Source organism: Pangasianodon hypophthalmus, chromosome 20, assembly GCF_027358585.1.
Source record: "Pangasianodon hypophthalmus isolate fPanHyp1 chromosome 20, fPanHyp1.pri, whole genome shotgun sequence".
NCBI classification, from domain to species: Eukaryota; Metazoa; Chordata; class Actinopteri; order Siluriformes; family Pangasiidae; genus Pangasianodon; species Pangasianodon hypophthalmus.
In genome coordinates this window covers 13242901-13260404 of record NC_069729.1, presented here as the reverse complement: position 1 = coordinate 13260404, position 17504 = coordinate 13242901, and the positions used below count along the sequence as shown (strand labels likewise).

Below are 17504 nucleotides of genomic sequence, written 5' to 3'. Positions count from 1 at the left end.
AATGCTTAATAACCAGCAGAATTGATCTGTATGAGGAGAGGAACATCCTAGAGAGAATGCAGTTGGAGGAAATTTGAGTACACATCATTGGTTCATCAATATTTTAGTACTTCAGGAAGAAATAAACTCCTACTGTCTCATTTTAAATTTAAATAGTTTATACAATCCATATATATTGGCGTATGAGTGTCTGTAATATTAAGATGTATGATGAAACTGATAGACTCAGTCCAATTATAATTAACTGACACGATTCCACATCAGTGTAATAATCTCCAATTTTTTTTTCCTGTTTTAGCAAACGCAGCATGTGACCCTGTGATTGAGGAGCATTTCCGTCGCAGTCTGGGGAAAAACTACAGAGAGCCCGAACCGGTCACCAACTCTGTGTCTATCACCGGATCGGTGGATGATCACTTCACCAAGGCTCTGGGAGAGACCTGGCTCCAAATCAAAGCTAAGGGAGGCTCCACCGGAAGCCCCGACTCCTCACCTAACACTCACATGGTCAACATCAATCACTCTCCATCCCTAGTTTCCTGAAACAGAGGACCAGCTGTGCATCCCGCTCTCCTTCCACACCGCTTCACTCTCAAAGCGACTGTGCATGATTCAGCTCCGCTTCCGGCAGCGCTAGCATATAGCCGTGTACATAATCTAACACGTTTCTTATTGTTTTTTTTTTTTTTTTTTTTTTTTTTTTTTAATATGTGTAGCTTGGAGGCCCACAACAAAAGAATTAATAAGCAGGATGTGATTTTGGTTTAGAGGAGAGTCAGCTAGCACCCTAACCACCTGCCTCAGATACCAAAGAAACCTCTGATGCAAACTTTTTGCCCAATTTTATTTCTTCACACCCAGCTAAACTGTCTTTTCTCCGGTTGTCTCGCACCACCCTTTATACATGTAATGTTCTCTCGGCTTGTGGGAGTTTTACGTAGCCAAACATCTTCTCAAGGGTTGTCTGTGAGAGTACACTTGTAAAGGAGACGAAAACTGAGATGCCATGAGGTTTGTTTTTTAATTAAAGTGACTAAAAGAGGTGATGAATCTGAGAAGAGATTAGTTTAGTAAAACCCCCAGCACCTCCCCCCTCCCATGCTGCCCTGTTTTCGTACGTGGATCGTTGACAGAAAGTCTTTTGCACTATTATGGCCATAAATTATGTGTTGGAGACTCATTTCTTGGCCAAAATGTTTAATGATGGCTGACAGGATGGTTGGGTGATGATTTACGTCATTAATAAGAGCTGTTTTTTTTTTTTTTTTTTTTGGAGGGGGAAGTGTCGATCTTTTTCGCCTCTCTTCTATGGTGGGTGCTGACAACTGGACTGTGTCATGTTAAATCTTGGGCATTTTTGTCGTCTTTTTTCCCCAAGCACTGTGGTTTCGGTAGAGTAGCTAAGGTTTTGAGGGTAAACTGTTGCTTACCAGTGCATGATTTATGATTTTTTAATAGCTGGTATCTATTATTGTGTAGACATTTCATTCGTAATACTAGTAGCCTTTTCCTCAGATTGTAGTTTATTTTTGTCAGTAACAATCCTAGATAAACTTACTGCTGGTACAGTTGTACTCCATATTATTATTTTTTATTCAATATACATTTTGGTAGAAGCCAGATACAGAGGACAGCCTCCGGACAGGCCATCTATATATTAACAGTGGATGTTTATGATATTAATCCGTGGTACAGGATGCTGTTACAGTTTTTTGCGTGACTGAAACATTCGCGGCTACAGACAGGTCAGCTGAGAGTTGACAATCTGCCGAAAATATCGAGAGCTAAGTTTTGGTTTTTTTCTGTTAACCTTTGGCTGCAGCTATTAGTCTGTTTTTTCCTTTCTTTACAGTTTTTATTTAAACACCCAGCCTGTACCAAGGTGAAAGACATTCCTCCCATAGGGAACTTAGTACAGGTCTTGCTTTCAGCTCTCATTTTCAGCAAAGCTACTAATTTTAGTAGAAAGTTGATGCTCAGACTGAGGCGTCGCTCATCTTAAGCTTGTCCTTACATTCCGTCAGATCCCAGCAAAACCATTTGACATGAACAAATTCGGAGAGCTTGCTGCCAGACTGGCGTCTTTACTGATCTCAAAATGTCACGTTTAGTAAAGAACTCGACATATAAGACTGTTTCCCCTTGTACGTATACGTGAGAAAATGGTCATATGCTGCATCAGGCCATCGTCATGTCCTCTTTGTGCATGGACAGCGAAGAGGGAAAGACACAAAGTGTACTGAGGTCAATAGCCACACATTTCACTACCATTTTACTAGGTAGGAAACTCACTTTCTCTTCTTGACACACATTTACCTTACACACTGTAGGTAAATCACATAACAAAAAGAAAAAAAAATATAGGTAACTATAAGACCATCATTACGCTGTGCGTAATGAGTGTACAGAGAAAAAAAATCGTAGGTATTTTTTGAGGAACAATTAATTTGTTAATGATATGTAGCTATTTAATTTGTTTTCCCTGTCCTTTATTGTAATCATGCTTTTTTTTTTTTGAAGAAAAAAGTTGATCTTTTTCATTTGTAGACTTACTGTTAAAGGTTTAAAGTGCAGGAACACAGTTATTGTATGAAAACACTGCGTTATAGCCACTTGTGTATTATTTTCTGAAGGCTACTGAGCAGTCTCAGTCCAGCATCGAACACGGAGGCTTTTCAGCCGTCTCTGGAGGCAAGCAAACAAAAATCACTAATCATTAAAGGAGCAGTTCCACTGTAAGTGAAATTTATCCTGTTGTCCTCTTTAACCCAAATGTTGTCCGAATTCGATATCGGAAATTTGCTCCTGGAGTTTTGCACTGGAGCTATGAGGCTAACGTGAGTAGAAAGAAGCTAATGGCCTTCAGTTTAGCATCGGGCTCGAATAAGAGCGGTGGCTTTCAGATTTCCACCGTTCGAAGGAAGAATTGTACATTAAAAGTGATTCAGATTAGTGTTCCACTCTGTTGTATATCATTTTGAATGCAGATTTATTCTAAACTGTTTCTGTACAAATGGAGTTACTGAGCCAAATGTCTTGAGGTGAGTGTGTGATGATTTAGACACGCAGTGCGTATGATGCTAAACTGGAGCCTATAAGCTTCCTTTAGCTGTTAGCTGCATTAGCCTTGTAGCTCCAGTGTAAAACTAAAGAAGCACATTTAGGACATCAAGCATGTCTTGGTTGAATTTGGGGTACGGAGGAATTAAATTAATTAAATTTTTGGTTTGCTTTAAGAGGAACTCCACTCTGACTTTACCGTTTGTGTTTAACTGCCCTTAAAACAGCAAATCTGAGGAAGATCATGTGCACTTCCAAAAGAATAAACACTAGAAATGAACGTGTTGATCTTTCACAGCTAGTGTATTTCTGAATGGTTTGTAAATCTGTATTATACTCTCATTTTGTGGCCTTGTTTCTCTTTTGAATAAACCAATTGGCAGGCCATTGTTTTGTACTTAAAGTAGCCTTGATGAACAATAAAGAGCTCTTAAACTACACCATGTGCCTCTGTTTCTCCTTTAACAACCTTCTCCCATGAACTGTATCATCAGAATGCTTTTGATTTCACACTATTTTCTCTCTCTTTCACTAGTGTTTGTACTAGATCTGCCAAAACTTCAAAACACAAAGAATCTGCTCTAATAAGTTCTGTTTGTAAGTGATTATTTTCAGATTTTCCCACGATTACTAGCTCCTGAGAATGTAGTCAGAGGTCAGTTACTCTGTGATTTCTGTCAGCCTTCTAGCCAGTACAAGTACACTTTTACACTTCTACAGGATTAAATATCTGTGAGGTAAATATAATCTGTCCTCAACTACTACTACGCTTACAATTATTATTTCTATTAGAAATCATTTAGTGACTGATGACTTCAGGACAAATCTGGGATCAGTGAAGTGGTTTGCACTCAGATGACTAAAACAACGTACGTCGGCTTGTGAGTGCAGGAGCCGGTGTGGTGTGATACGACCTGAAGTGTAGTATTTCCATATAACAGCACAACACAATTATAAAAACAGCAATTTGCCAATAGTAACATGTTTTAAAATTTATTATGGAATGCCAGATCACATGTTTTGAATGCTAGAGATAGATTTAATGTTGTGGAATGTCTGTAAGACAAGTTAGTTCCTGTTGTCACTTAAATCATCGTTTCCTCACCAGCCTCTTTTTTTTCTCTTTCTTGAAATTAAGACAAATAAAGAACTTTGTGTTACTGAGAAACCAGGAAGCACAAACTCTTCTCTGCTGAAGACTCTGTCCTGACTCTGTCCTGATTTACCCGAGACTCCTTCCATTAACGGTAAACAAACGTCACCTTACAGAAAAACTTCACGGCAACGATTATGCTTTTTTTCTTTGTTCATCCACAACATATATCTTTTTATCTTTTTATTTTTATTATTAGCTGCAGATTATGTGGCGTGTACAAGTCTGTTTAGCTGTTACTATAGAAACGATAATGTATTAGAACTAGTGCACGAATATATATCTATGATTTATGTTACATTCGGATCTACTGTCAGAGCTGCTGTTACAGGAAATTAAAGAGCATAATTAAAACCACAAGACAAAATATAATTTCGTTATATCCATCAGTAGTAGTACCTTATTGCACAAAATATCGATAGATTTCACACCGGGAAGGGTGTAACTGTGCAAAAACAGATGGTCAGTCATTAGTCAGACAATCTGAGGTTGTCTTTAGTGCTTCAGGAAGGAAGCTGATGGGACACTGGGACACTTTAACTGGCCTGCAGTATCAGCAGACGTCAGTCACCTGTGAGGTCATTTTAAACAGCACGTGAAACACCACTGAGAGGCGAGAGTAACCAAGTATCATAGAAGAAATGAAACACACAGCTCATTTTTTTGTCTGGGGAGCTTATTGAAGATGAAGATGCTGTTAACTCCAAGGTTTTGATTTCCAAATAGATTAAGATAAATTTACTGTATAATTTTTAAGGACTTCTAGTTTATGATCACATTAAAACCCAATGCAACTGAGCAGACATTAATGTGATGAATGACTGATTCATGTACACCTGAGCTTTCCCATCATCAAATTACCTACACAGTATATTTGAGCCTATTGGAGAGATTTTTTTTTTTATTTGATGATTTTTTATTTTATTTTTTTTACATGTAAACACACTCATTAAAATGTGTTCATTTGGAGAGACACTACAGAGATGATATCTATTAGCTGTTCATGACAGACACTAGGGATATTGACATTTGATTAAACGAACATTTTGGTTATGGACAACAGGACTGTATGGGAATCACCCGCATACACAGAACTGTTGCGTTTCTTCTTTAATAAGCGAGTGCTGGATCCATTATCAGTGCATTATGGAGGAATGTCTGGTAATAATGTTAAGCGCCATCTGAGTGTTGCCCAAGTTTTGGTAATGTCATGCAGACATGGCTGAGGTGTCCAGTGCTGACCTGCGTCAGGTTCATCCGTCTGCAGATCCGTCTTCAAATACTTTCATCATCACTCATGTCCCAAATCTGGAATACAAAATAGAAAGAAGATCATGTTAAAAAAGATATGAGAGTATATGTTTAAATATTATTTTTTTAAATGTTATTATACAGCATACGTATGTAAAGAATCAAACATGATGGGGTGTGCGGTTACAGGAAATAATCAACGACAGGATGCAGCCTGATGCGAAGCAGAGTTCCTGAATTACTATGATTTTTTTTTTTTAATAATTAAAGAACAACTTGTCATACTTTTTTTTTTACATTTACATTACATTTAACACAGTGTAATGCCCACAAAACAAGTTAGCTGCTGGTATCAGTTGTGTCAAAGCAGCTACGAAAAGTTGTTCCTTCACCAGCCTCTATTTTTTCAGTTCAGTTCAGTTTTATTTGTACAGTGCTTTTAACAGTCGACATTGTCCCAAAGCAGTTTTACAGAAATACATAGATTCAAATTAAATTAAACCAAAATAAATTGTAAATATGGGAATTTTTTCTCTTTCATAAAGTTAATAAGACCAAAAAAAACAAAACAAAACATGCAGCTTGTCAGGTTACCAAGAAACCAGAAAGTGCAAAATCCTGAAAACTTTCTCATGGTGGAAAACTTGCTGACTGTTACAAAGCACGAGCACTGGAGACTCCTCCCATAAGTGTTAAATAAACGTCTTCTCACAGAAAACGTCACCTTATCCAGGATTACAGGTTTACATAATGTTTGGATTCTAACACAAAATCTTTTACTTAACATTCAAATACAATTTTTAATTTTTAATTAACAGACCTAGCATGTTAACATTTTTATACTGAATAATGTTACATAATGTTACGTAATGTTTTATATTGAACTGTTACATTTTTTTATTGAGAGAGACCTATGTATATGTATATTGTATATTGGGCCTGTGTATAGGCCTATGTACATGTATATATGTATATGTATATATGTATATGCATATATGATGAAGGAAATCTGCCATTTGTGCCACAACGTCTCAGACAGTAATGGTCTTCTGTAAAGCTTGTGTTTGATCAACCAGTATAACCAGCTCTGTTACAGTTCCTGGTCTATGGAAAAGCACCTGCACCTGGGGCAGGAACTAAAAACGTTTCAGGAACTAAAACTGATCCTGGTTTCTCTAGAAAAAAAACCCCACACCCAGTGAAAAGTTTCCTGTTGTGGAAACAACAGTCCAGGAACTAAAGGGCGGAGCTTGCTATACTGATCATCACTGATATACTGATTGGTCACTTCACAGAATGAGAGCCGACTGCATTTTTAAGAAAGTGGACAGAGAAAATGAGAAAGGATAAGCAGTGATGTAGAACTAGCGGTAGGTAAATAAGTTGGCAATTGCTAAATTATGGAAATATGTTTGTCTTTCATGCATCTAAATCCTGTTGAAAGATGAGGCTTTATTGTGTGTGCCCGGCGTGAATCAGCGGTTTGTCTTTGTGTCAGACTCGAGAGCAAACTGCAGCTGTTGTATGCAGTAGGAGTTTGGAGAAGCTGGGTGTGTGATTGATGTGTGGCTGCTTTTGTAAAAGGAAATATATTTTTCCTCCCCTACAGCACACCTGGCTGTCAAAAGCTGCCGAGTGTCATTCACATGCTAATGAATGCTGACCAAAAAAAACCCCTGACACACAACACACACACAACACACTGGCTCGGAGCAGAGCGAGCACTTTGAAGTTTCAGCCAAAGTCAGAAAAAAAGAACTTCACAGATAAGTGTGTGAGGGAGAGAAGAGGAGAGGGAGAAGACATTCTGTGCTGTTTTTTTTTTCTTCAGGAAGTGATAGAGGCCTGGGACTAAACTTCACATTCACACACACACTCGCGCGCACACACACACACACACACACACACACACACACACACACAGACATTCACAACTGACCGCACAGCTTAGTATCAAACACACTGCTGCCACGCTGACGCTAGAAAATTCCACACATTCCTGCTCCAGAAACACTCAGCATAGTTTGGATCAGACTGCAATGGCATCCAGGCAGCCTGACCAAAACACACACACACACACACACACACACACACACATACACACACACATATACACACACACACCAGCTGGCTGTAGCAGCAGGCCTAAGGCCTGCCAGACTTCAGCTTCAGTCAATTCTGTAAAGCACGCCACTGTGAGTAGTGTGTAGTAATGAACTTTACACCACAGCGCTGCTCTATTCTCAATTCTGATTGGTTAGAGGCAATTTTCTATACCAGCAGCTCTGACAATAGTGCTCATTCACAGGGACTGGTATGATGGACATGATGGACGCTCCATAACGCTTAGTGCACTAACAAAAAAAAGGCATGGTGCTGGTATGGTGAAGTTTTCTGTGAGGAGATTATTTATTTATTTATTTATTTATTTGGAAGGAGTCTCCAGTGTCAGCACTCCGTAACAGTCAGAGGTAACCCTCTAAGGGTTTTGTGTTTTCTTAGCAACGTGGCAAGCTTTTTTTTTTTTTTTTTTTTTTAATTCAAATGGTTAAAAAGTATGACATGACACTGATTTATTAAATAAAACAAGTCATTTTGACAACCTGGTGTGGTATAAGAGGAATACAACACTTCAGGAGGTGCTTATTGGAAAATATTGGATTATTGGAAAATAATCAACTCCATTGTGTTTTATTCCTTACATACTTCATCTCTTATAGAGTATATGCTTATACACATTATACACACGTCTCTGCTGGTGTAACTGTGGCATAATAACACTGAGAAAACACTTTACATAAATTAAGGTTAAAACCTGAAGCACATTCTGAGTTTGCTGATTGAGTAAATTAAATTAGATTATCAAATTGCATACTTTATTAATTAACATCACCATAATAGTTTAGCTAGCTAGCTTAGTTGCTACGTCACAGGTTGGCGTAGCACACTTGGAAGAAAGAGCTATTTGCCCTCTTCCGCATACATGAGCACACAGATGCCATGATTGCCTAGTGTTGCTCTGATTGATGATTTGATGAATGTTAGCTAGTTTGGTAACGAAGCTGGTTCCTGGCATTTTATTATGAAACAGAATAGTTAGTCTAATGTTACATAGTTTGCTTTTCACTCCTGGTTTTAATTACCCAACAAAATAGTTGACACAATTTTAGCTAGCTTGGTAACGAAGATTACACAGTATACTAGTTAGCCTAATTTTACTATTCATGTTACTGTGCTTGAACTTGACTAGCTACTTAATGCCACATAGCTACTGCTGCCGAGGTAACATTAACATTAGCTATGGCTTGTTTACTATATCATACTATATAATACTAAAACCAGTATTTTAGGCTAATTGGTATATCAAGCTGAAGAAATGAAAAGAAAGGTTAGGTTAAATTTAACTTAAGCTCTGTTCTTATTTGTCCAGGACGTGTAAAGCCTGACAAAGGGCTCAAGGATGGTAAACAAGTATGATTTCTAGCTACGTGTTAGATGAATATAATGTAGCCACCTACAGATTGTATTACAAAATCAGGTCAATGTTACATTTGTAAACTACGTCACAGCTTGCAGCCATCCGTCAGCGTTACATCCGAGACATTCATACACGCAGTCTCTCAGTTACTAAGAATAACACTGTATTATACTAGCGTGGAAATGAAGAGTCACAAACTTTGCTGAATAGTGTATGAGAGCGCTCTAAATAAACGCCATGCACAGCTAAAACGTGATTGACGGCACAGACACTAAACAAAGAGCTGTTACGTATGTTACAGCCTAAATTCGAATGATACATCTGCAAACCTATTTCTTGGTGTTAGCAGTAACATGCTCTCAGTGCACTGTGGGTAATAATGCACTCTGGGGAGAGATTAGAAGACATTCTATAAATGCGAGTGCTTGAGATTCTGTGATCTGGGACATGGTTTAAAGGTCTCCGGGTTTTTTTAGCACAGATGCATGACTTATCACTAGTTTCCTGTTTGAGGGTTAGACGTCTACAGCTCATCATCAGAAAATGTGAACCACTATTCAGAGGTTAAGTTAATGTAGTCTGTGACACATCGGCAGCTCTTACAGTAAGCGTGCACACTGTGTGGCCTCTCGGCTTCTCGGCTTCTCCTCCGCTTTGTGGTTGTGAGATCGCAGCTCTTAGTTCATTCTTGGAAGATTGTAATTATGCAGACTATAATTATGTGCTCTCATGGGGCAGTAATTTTACATGATAAATATGTTATGTGGAACGGTAGCCAGTATGATACATTTCAGGTATAACTGGGTGTATCAGCATTGTTGTATTCGTGATTCTGATTACTCAGAAGGTGTTGATTGATTTTCTATAACAGCAGCTTCGAGAGCAGTTTCAGCAGGGTCGTAATAACACACTCATTCTAATGTTATTACGTCTATATTAACAAACTTGTTATGCAGCGACTTCTACAGTAGACGCTTCAAATAAAAAGTTAAAAATGTGCGTAATTGTTGCTATGGTGAGGCTTTCGGTCATTTTTGGAGGAAGTCTCAGTGGAAGCACTTTGTAACAGCCAGTAAAACTGTTCCTTCTGTTTTTCAACACAGAAAAAGAATCTGATCAGAGTGCTTTGTGGTTTCTTGGTAAACATGACTAACTGAAACTGGTTAGGGAATGACTGTTTATAGCAGTTATAATGCAAAGGATAACTGATAAGGAGTGCAACTTGGTGTGCAACTTGCAACTCGGGGACATTCCACAACATTAAATATAATTATAAACATATGCTTGGAGTTGTGTAACCACTGATACCAGGTACACATTTTTCTGGAAGAATTGATGCGGGTTGAATTATTTTTTCATTCATTTCATTCTGCTACATTTCTTCTGGCTCTGCAGGTAAAATCCCGGAGAGACCTGGTTGTGTGTTTTCAGAAACATCATCCATTCCTTAATAAAATAATGATCTGTAGCATTTCATTTTTTTAAAAAGGGAAGTCTATTATTTTCATTTGTACTGACAGACTAATGTGATGAGCATAAAATAAGCATGCAAAAATAAAATTTCTATGGTGTGTATGTATGGTGCCTAAGACTTTTCCACAGGACAGTACCTCGGTTTCATATCTGAGAAAGAAATTCAAAATCTCAACCAAGACTTTCTTGACATTAAAACATTATAGGAGTCATGGTTTATTCTGTACACAGCATTTTATTTTCCTTTATCTCTTTGTTACTGAACTTGCATTTCCTCTTTAGTCCTGAGCTTTTTGATGGCTGTGTGGTTGATTATTTCCAGGATTTTTCTTCTTTTAACCTGTAATTTGCACGTCATGCAGAGTGAATTTAGTAAGCTGTCCCAAGTGCAGTTTGCGCTATGAGCTGAAGCCTTAGTAAGCTGAACATTAACGTCAGATGAATTGTGAGAACATTTTGTGACTGCATTGAGTCATGTTTTGCACTGTGACTCCTCACATGCATACATCTGTCCCTTACTCCTCTCTTTAACTCATTAAAAAAGTCAAGTTTTAAAAATCTGATTGCAAGCTATGCTCTGCAACTGGAACATACATTTTTATTCTTGTATTATGAGTGATATATAACAGCTGCTGGGGGCTCTGTGGCATTGGACTTCATGGCTCAGTATCAAGGCTAGCTCAGTGGTTAAAGATGTTGGCCTACTGAAGGGCAGAAGGTCATGAGTTTAAATCCCAGCATAGCCAAGCAGCTCCTCTTGAGCAAGGCCCTTAACCCTCAGCTGCTCAGGTGTATAAATGAGATAAATGTATGTCGATAAGGGCACCTGCCAAATGGCGTAAATGTACATGCTGTACAAGACTGCGAGAGGTCAGCACTTATTCATTCAGTCACTCTCAGTAGCTGCTTTATCCTGGTCAGGGTCGCGGTGGATCCTGCGCCTATCCCAGGAACACTGTATATGAGGCAGGAGTATATCTTGGATAATCCCTGCTAGTCCCTTGCAGTGCATCATGCACAGACATACACATTCACGCCTAAGAGAAATTTAGTCGATCCACCTACTGGTATGTTTTCTGGAGGTGGGAGGAAACCCGGAGAACCCAGAGGAAACTCACAGGGCTTTAAATTTAAATAGGACTTCAAATCTGAAACGTTGATCTATGGAAACCAAGCAGTTGCACTGTTATGACCACTTCTTTTTCTTGTTTAAAAATATAGGTGACTGCAAACAGTAGTGATACACCATTTTATATTCTATGTCAGGTGTTGTCAAACTGACCAAGCATTTCAGCTGACCACACAGAGTACCTGAAAAATACTGTAGCAGAACCAATAAACACATGAAAACAAACAAAAAAACTGGCCACAGTTCACCGAGTCCAATTTTCAAAAGACGATCTGTAGCACATAATGTGAATTTATGTAAATTATTTAGCTGAAGGCAGCTCATCGGATCAGAGACTAGCTACAGGGCTAGAGACATTAGTGCATAAAGTGAAGAGTTTTCACAAACTTTCATAGATTTTTAATTGTATTTACCCTCTCTGGTCTGATTAGCAAAGTAATGACGTGGCTTGTTTAAAAAAGTCCATCATGAAAATGTTTCAAGACAAATGGATGTAGTCTATGGGTTTCCTCTCCCTGTGTCATGTTCAAAACAGACATCTCATTTGTTCCATGGCATTAGTCAAAAGTGGTAACATGAAACACCACTATGAAACAAAACATAATCACTACGAATTGTCTTAATTTTGATTTTTAAAATTTTGAATTTCAAATTTTAGTTGAATACCCCAACTCTAAGTGTCACTGGTTTGGCAATTCCCAACTGAGTCTGTAAACTGTGGATAAGAACAGAAGCCAGAACATGTCAAACAGCAAAACTGATGAGACCCACTGGAAATATCACCAGAACAGATAATCAAGGTGATAAAGGAAGGGATTTTTTTTTTTTTTGTGGTAATGTGTGAAAAGCAGAAGGTGTAGTGGGTGAAATAAAACTGAACAAGCCATTAGGAGATCTCCAAATGGAACATTAATTTCAAATAATAGCCCACGGAAATGGGATGAAGAAAAGCTCATCTGCATGATGGAGAAAATCTGTTTTGTGGTTTTATTATATATTTTATGCTTTAGTCTGGAGCGTAGGTTGTAAAATGATTACTGAAAGGAAAAGTACAATACGGCTGAGATTTTCTCCATTCTCTACAGCCAATGGTGAGTAATGTGATGTGCTAAAATTAATGGTACACTTGGAAGATAACACTGATTTTCATTATGTTTTGACATATGTGCTTTCATTATGTTTTGACAGAATGGAAGAATGAAATCAAAGGAAATGGTCAACAAAAGACCAAGCATTTCAAACCATTATCAGAAACGCTACACATGTTCCCTCTTCTAATGACCAGAAAAAACATGATTATTCCAGTGTAGAGAATAGATACGCAAAATAAACTACACACTAACTATCAACCCTCCCCTTAATGACCATTTCGTGGCATTTGGTAGTTTGATGGGTGGCAGTGGTGTAAAATGACATTTAGTCCCACAATAAACACAAGCCTCATATTCTGATTTATATCTAATCAGTTAAAGCAATCTATAAATTGCAGATGCAGCATCATCCAGTATATGAAATGACAAGAAGATTAAATATGTGCAAGGCATCATGAAATATTAATAATATATAATTTATTAAGATTAATAATGTATCAAATCTTATTTTGGTCCTTAGCCAATTGCTGGTTTGTTACAGTTTAAAAACGCATCCTTGTCGGCTTCCTTTAACATAATAATCATAAACTGATTATTATTGATTATAGTTGATTATAAATAGATTATTGAAAAACAATAGACAACCACTATATAAAAATAACCCACATTTACAAACTGATGTGTAAATCATTTAATATTAATCTGAATCATATCTCACTGTATTGTAGCAGATTCAGTGGTGGAGTCAATTATCGAATTGTTGCCTTATGAATCGAAATCGTATCATATCATGGAATCGTATCGCATCATTAAATACAGAATTATCGCCTTAAGAATTTCAATCATATCTTATTGTGAAAGATTGAGTTTTACATCCCTAGCAACTAGCTAGTTATATACACTTACCAACCACTTTATTACAAACACATGTACACATGTTCATTCATGCAATTATGTAATCAGCCAATCATGTGGCAGCAGCACAATTCATAAAATCATACAGATACAGGACAGGTTGCTCAGAATCAGTTAATGTTCACATCAAAGACACGCTGTGTTGATGAGAAAGGTCAGAAGACAATTGTCAAACTACTCTTTACAACCGTGGTGAGCAGAAAAGAATCTCAGAATGCACAACACTCTGACCCTTGAGGCACATGGGCAATAACAGCAGAAAAAAACATCGGGGTCTGCTCCTGTCAGCCGAGAACAGGGATCTGAGGCTACAGTGGGCACAGACTCACCGAAACTAGACAGTTAAATATTGGAAAAAGACCAGCTGACATTTTTCCAATTTTCATCTGTATATATTTGTTTTCCGTTTATAAATTCGAGTCAGAGAAACACAGATCACACTGCTTCCTGGCTAAGTTGTACACATGCAGTCCACAGTGACTTGATTTCATTCTAACATCAATTAAGCTGCTAAAGTAAAAGAAAGGTCTGTAAAACCATAGTTTTTAAAATAAAAATCAGCTTTTCATAATTTCCCCCTAAACTCTGTTATAGTGGATCCATCAAAACATGTTCGGTGACTGAGGTTTGCTTCTTTAGGTTTGCACTGTAGCTAACAAATTATAGAAGTCTATCTTTCCGCAAATCTGTAAATATCTGCCTCTAATTGCAACCAGATCTTCAGTAATCTTGCAGAGACATGCTGAAGCGATTTAAGACACATTCTGACTTGTAACTGACCAACATGAACAATACTGTGTAAGTGAATGCTATATTTGGTATCATCCTGCCTCTAGGCCGGTTGTACAAGAAAGCTGAATGTAATGCAGATGATAAATGTAGTGTCAGTTTGAATGATAATGTATTTCCATCTTTTTAGTTATTCTGTTTGCTATGTAGAATGATTTCCCCTTAAAGTGGGATAGGTGATAGTAGTAATGCAACATGCATGCCATCACATTGCTTTCTTAGGAAATTTGTTATATCTATTAGAACGTTTAGATTAAAGCATATTTCAAGATCAACCAATGAGCTCAGAGAGCTGCTTTTGAACCACAACCCCCCCCCCCCCCCCCCCACCCGAAAAAAACAAAACAAAACAAAACAACAAAACTATCAAATTACTTACAGTAGTAAATATGTCACATTGTTTGCACAGTAAATATGTCTGATTAATTAAGTAGTTAGAGGATTAAAATTGAAATCCGACAGCACATGCGTGGTTAAAGTACATGTAAATGAGTGTAAGTGTAGGGTTACACCTGTGATACAAGGGACACAAATTAACTGTCAGAATTTAAGCCATCTTTGAGTAATGCTGCATTTGTGTGCTTTAAGTATAATGGTAAATATCAGTTTCTGACCCAATATCTGCACCAAAATGTTTCTTCAAGCCATAATTGCAGAAAGATCATACTTAAACAATTACTTAAACATAAGAAATAAGTGGGAGCTTCATACACCATTTTACACTTTTAATTACACTTAATTTTATACACTCCAATTCCATGGCTGCAACCAGATTAAAAAAAAAAAAAAAAGATAGTAAATCTTGATAGTAAATTGGGAATATCATAATAAACTTAAGTCAAGTTGAAGGTTCTCTATATATGTTACCTCTGGCTACAATTATTTGTAAACATGGTATTTGCTTCCACTGCTATGCCGATGACACATAGCTGTAAGTTTCATATGAGATATACCAGCTTAATAAAGTTCACGAATGTGCAAAGAACATGAGACACTGGATGTTGAGTAACTGCTTCCTATTTAATTCTAATAAGACAGAAATACTGGGACTACAGGCAGCTTTCTGATTAAGCAGTAACTCGGGATGGCCTTCCACTACTACTGACTTATAAAGCACTGAATGGTCTTGTGACACAGTACCTGAGCGAACCTTTGTTTTTTTATGATCTGCCATAGCTGCTTAGATCAAAAGGTGCAGGCTCTTTGTTGGTACCTAGAATAATGAAGGCTACAGCAGGGAGCCGAGCTTTTTCGCTCCCCTTCTATTTCTGCTGTCATAGCTAGTACTGCCAGAGTCCCTGCTTGCACTCTGCTCACAATGTGCATCTTAAACCATTACAGGACAAGAGCATACCTAATAATCTGGATTCTCTCTCTCTCTTTTTCTCTCTCTCATAATCATACTATCCTGTGTCACCCAGAAGAGGATGGGTTCTCTTTCGAGTCTGGTTCCTCTCAAGATTTCTTCCTCATGTCGTCTCAGGGACTTTTCCTTGTCCCTTGCTCATTTGGGATAAATCTACATCAATGTCCATTGTAAAAAAAAAAAGTGCTATATAAAGAAAACTGAATTAAACTTAATTGAAGAAGACAGGCATGAATAACAACAATGGCATCTGCATCTTAAAGATTTGATAGTTTTTTTAGCTTTATGTTGATAATTGGGAAAACAGACAAAAGTGACCATGTTGAAGCATTTATTTCATATGAGTCACTTTTCCAAATAATATCTTGCATACATCATGGATTGATACATTCCTGAACTACCCTGCACTCTGTTATTTGCATCATAATTAATTTATTTATGATTGCCTCCATCATGTCCACAGGCTCTATAAAGCTGTGATAAAACAGTCTTATATAATATAAAACTTACTTTCAAAAGCGTTACTCTTGAGAGAATAAAGAATAAATTTGAGTCGTGGAGGACATGCTGTACAGGCACTAATTAAAATAAAACCACCTCTACCACATGGCAGAATAAATTATCTCCCTGTTGGAACACTGTGAAATTCAGTCAAGGACATTCAAAAACAACTGACCTCCACTGGGGTCATAAAGTGCTAAACAACATTAACATTATTGAGGAATAATGAGTTTCTGAAGTCTTGCTCTGAGAGATTATTCACATTAAAACACAAAAACCCTTCTGTTAGTTTAAAGGCTGTGTTTGATCAATCCCATCCATTCCCATAGTTATTAGTTTTGTTTGTACCTGCCTGCAATCTTGCTTTACTGAAGATAACTGAATGAAAGTGGTAAACACATTGCAAAGCTCCTTGTGAGCAACCTGCTGAGTCCAATATGCTCCCATGTTAACAACTTTTCTTTGTCTCACAAGCTTCATATCTGACTGCCTGCTCCAGCCATTATGAAAGTAAAAACACCTGCTCCCACAACATTTTTGTTGGGTCCCACTGGATACCACTCTCTACAATGGGTGTCTATTACTATGTATTAATGGGATCCAACCTTTCTACTGTCACCATTTCCACAAATGCGGAAGATGATGTTCTTAATGATCTTTTATATATCTCTGATATATAAAAACAAGTCTCTCTGTTTAGCCCAAGTGTGAAGAAGAAGCCGCCAATTTCCAGACAATAGTTGTTACTTATATTATTGTTAAATATATTTTAACAATAAGTACACTATATGGCCAAACGTATGTGGACATATGACCATCACACTCACATGTGGGTCTTCCCCAAACTGTTGCCAAGTTTGAAGTGCACAATTGTCTTTTTTGGCTCCACATATAGAATTCTTCTTTACTGGAACTAAGCATCCAATTCTGTTCCAGCATGACAATGCCCCTGTGCGAGGTCCATGAAGACATGGTTTGCCAAGTTCTCCTTCCCCGAAATCAGCCCGACCTCAGTAATGCTCTTGTGGCTGAAAGAGCACAAATCGCCACAGCCACGCTCCAAAATCTAGTGGGAAGCCTTCCCAGAAGAGTGGAGGTTATTACAACAGCACAAGGAACTAAATCTGGAATGAGATGTTCAACAAGCACATATGAGTGTGATTGGTCAGGTACCCACAAACTTTTGGAAACATGAATAGACTATTGTAAGTGAATATACTATTGTGTAAGTATGGTTCTCCCCCTCACACATATACATTAGAGGGAGGATTCTATAGTGCAAAAAACTGGAGAGAAAC

The 17504-nt window shown here is 37.7% G+C and overlaps 2 protein-coding genes across 6 annotated transcripts in view; one reads left to right on the top strand and one right to left on the bottom strand.

The window, feature by feature from the left end:
* Positions 1 to 3500, top strand: part of vgll4b (vestigial-like family member 4b) — a 44525-nt gene extending 41025 nt beyond the window's left edge. For all 5 annotated transcript variants that reach the window (XM_026932824.3, XM_026932823.3, XM_026932820.3 and 2 more), the window contains one exon: positions 299 to 3500. In XM_026932824.3, coding sequence (XP_026788625.1) covers positions 299 to 543 — 245 coding nt within the window. In that variant the 3' untranslated portion in view covers positions 544 to 3500. The remainder of the gene's footprint in view (positions 1 to 298) is intronic.
* A 526-nt stretch (positions 3501 to 4026) lies between these two features.
* Positions 4027 to 17504, bottom strand: part of atg7 (ATG7 autophagy related 7 homolog (S. cerevisiae)) — a 109977-nt gene continuing 96499 nt past the window's right edge. Inside the window, exon 20 of the mRNA XM_053227256.1 lies at positions 4027 to 5521. Within this exon, the coding sequence (XP_053083231.1) occupies positions 5489 to 5521 (33 nt within the window). The 3' untranslated portion in view covers positions 4027 to 5488. The remainder of the gene's footprint in view (positions 5522 to 17504) is intronic.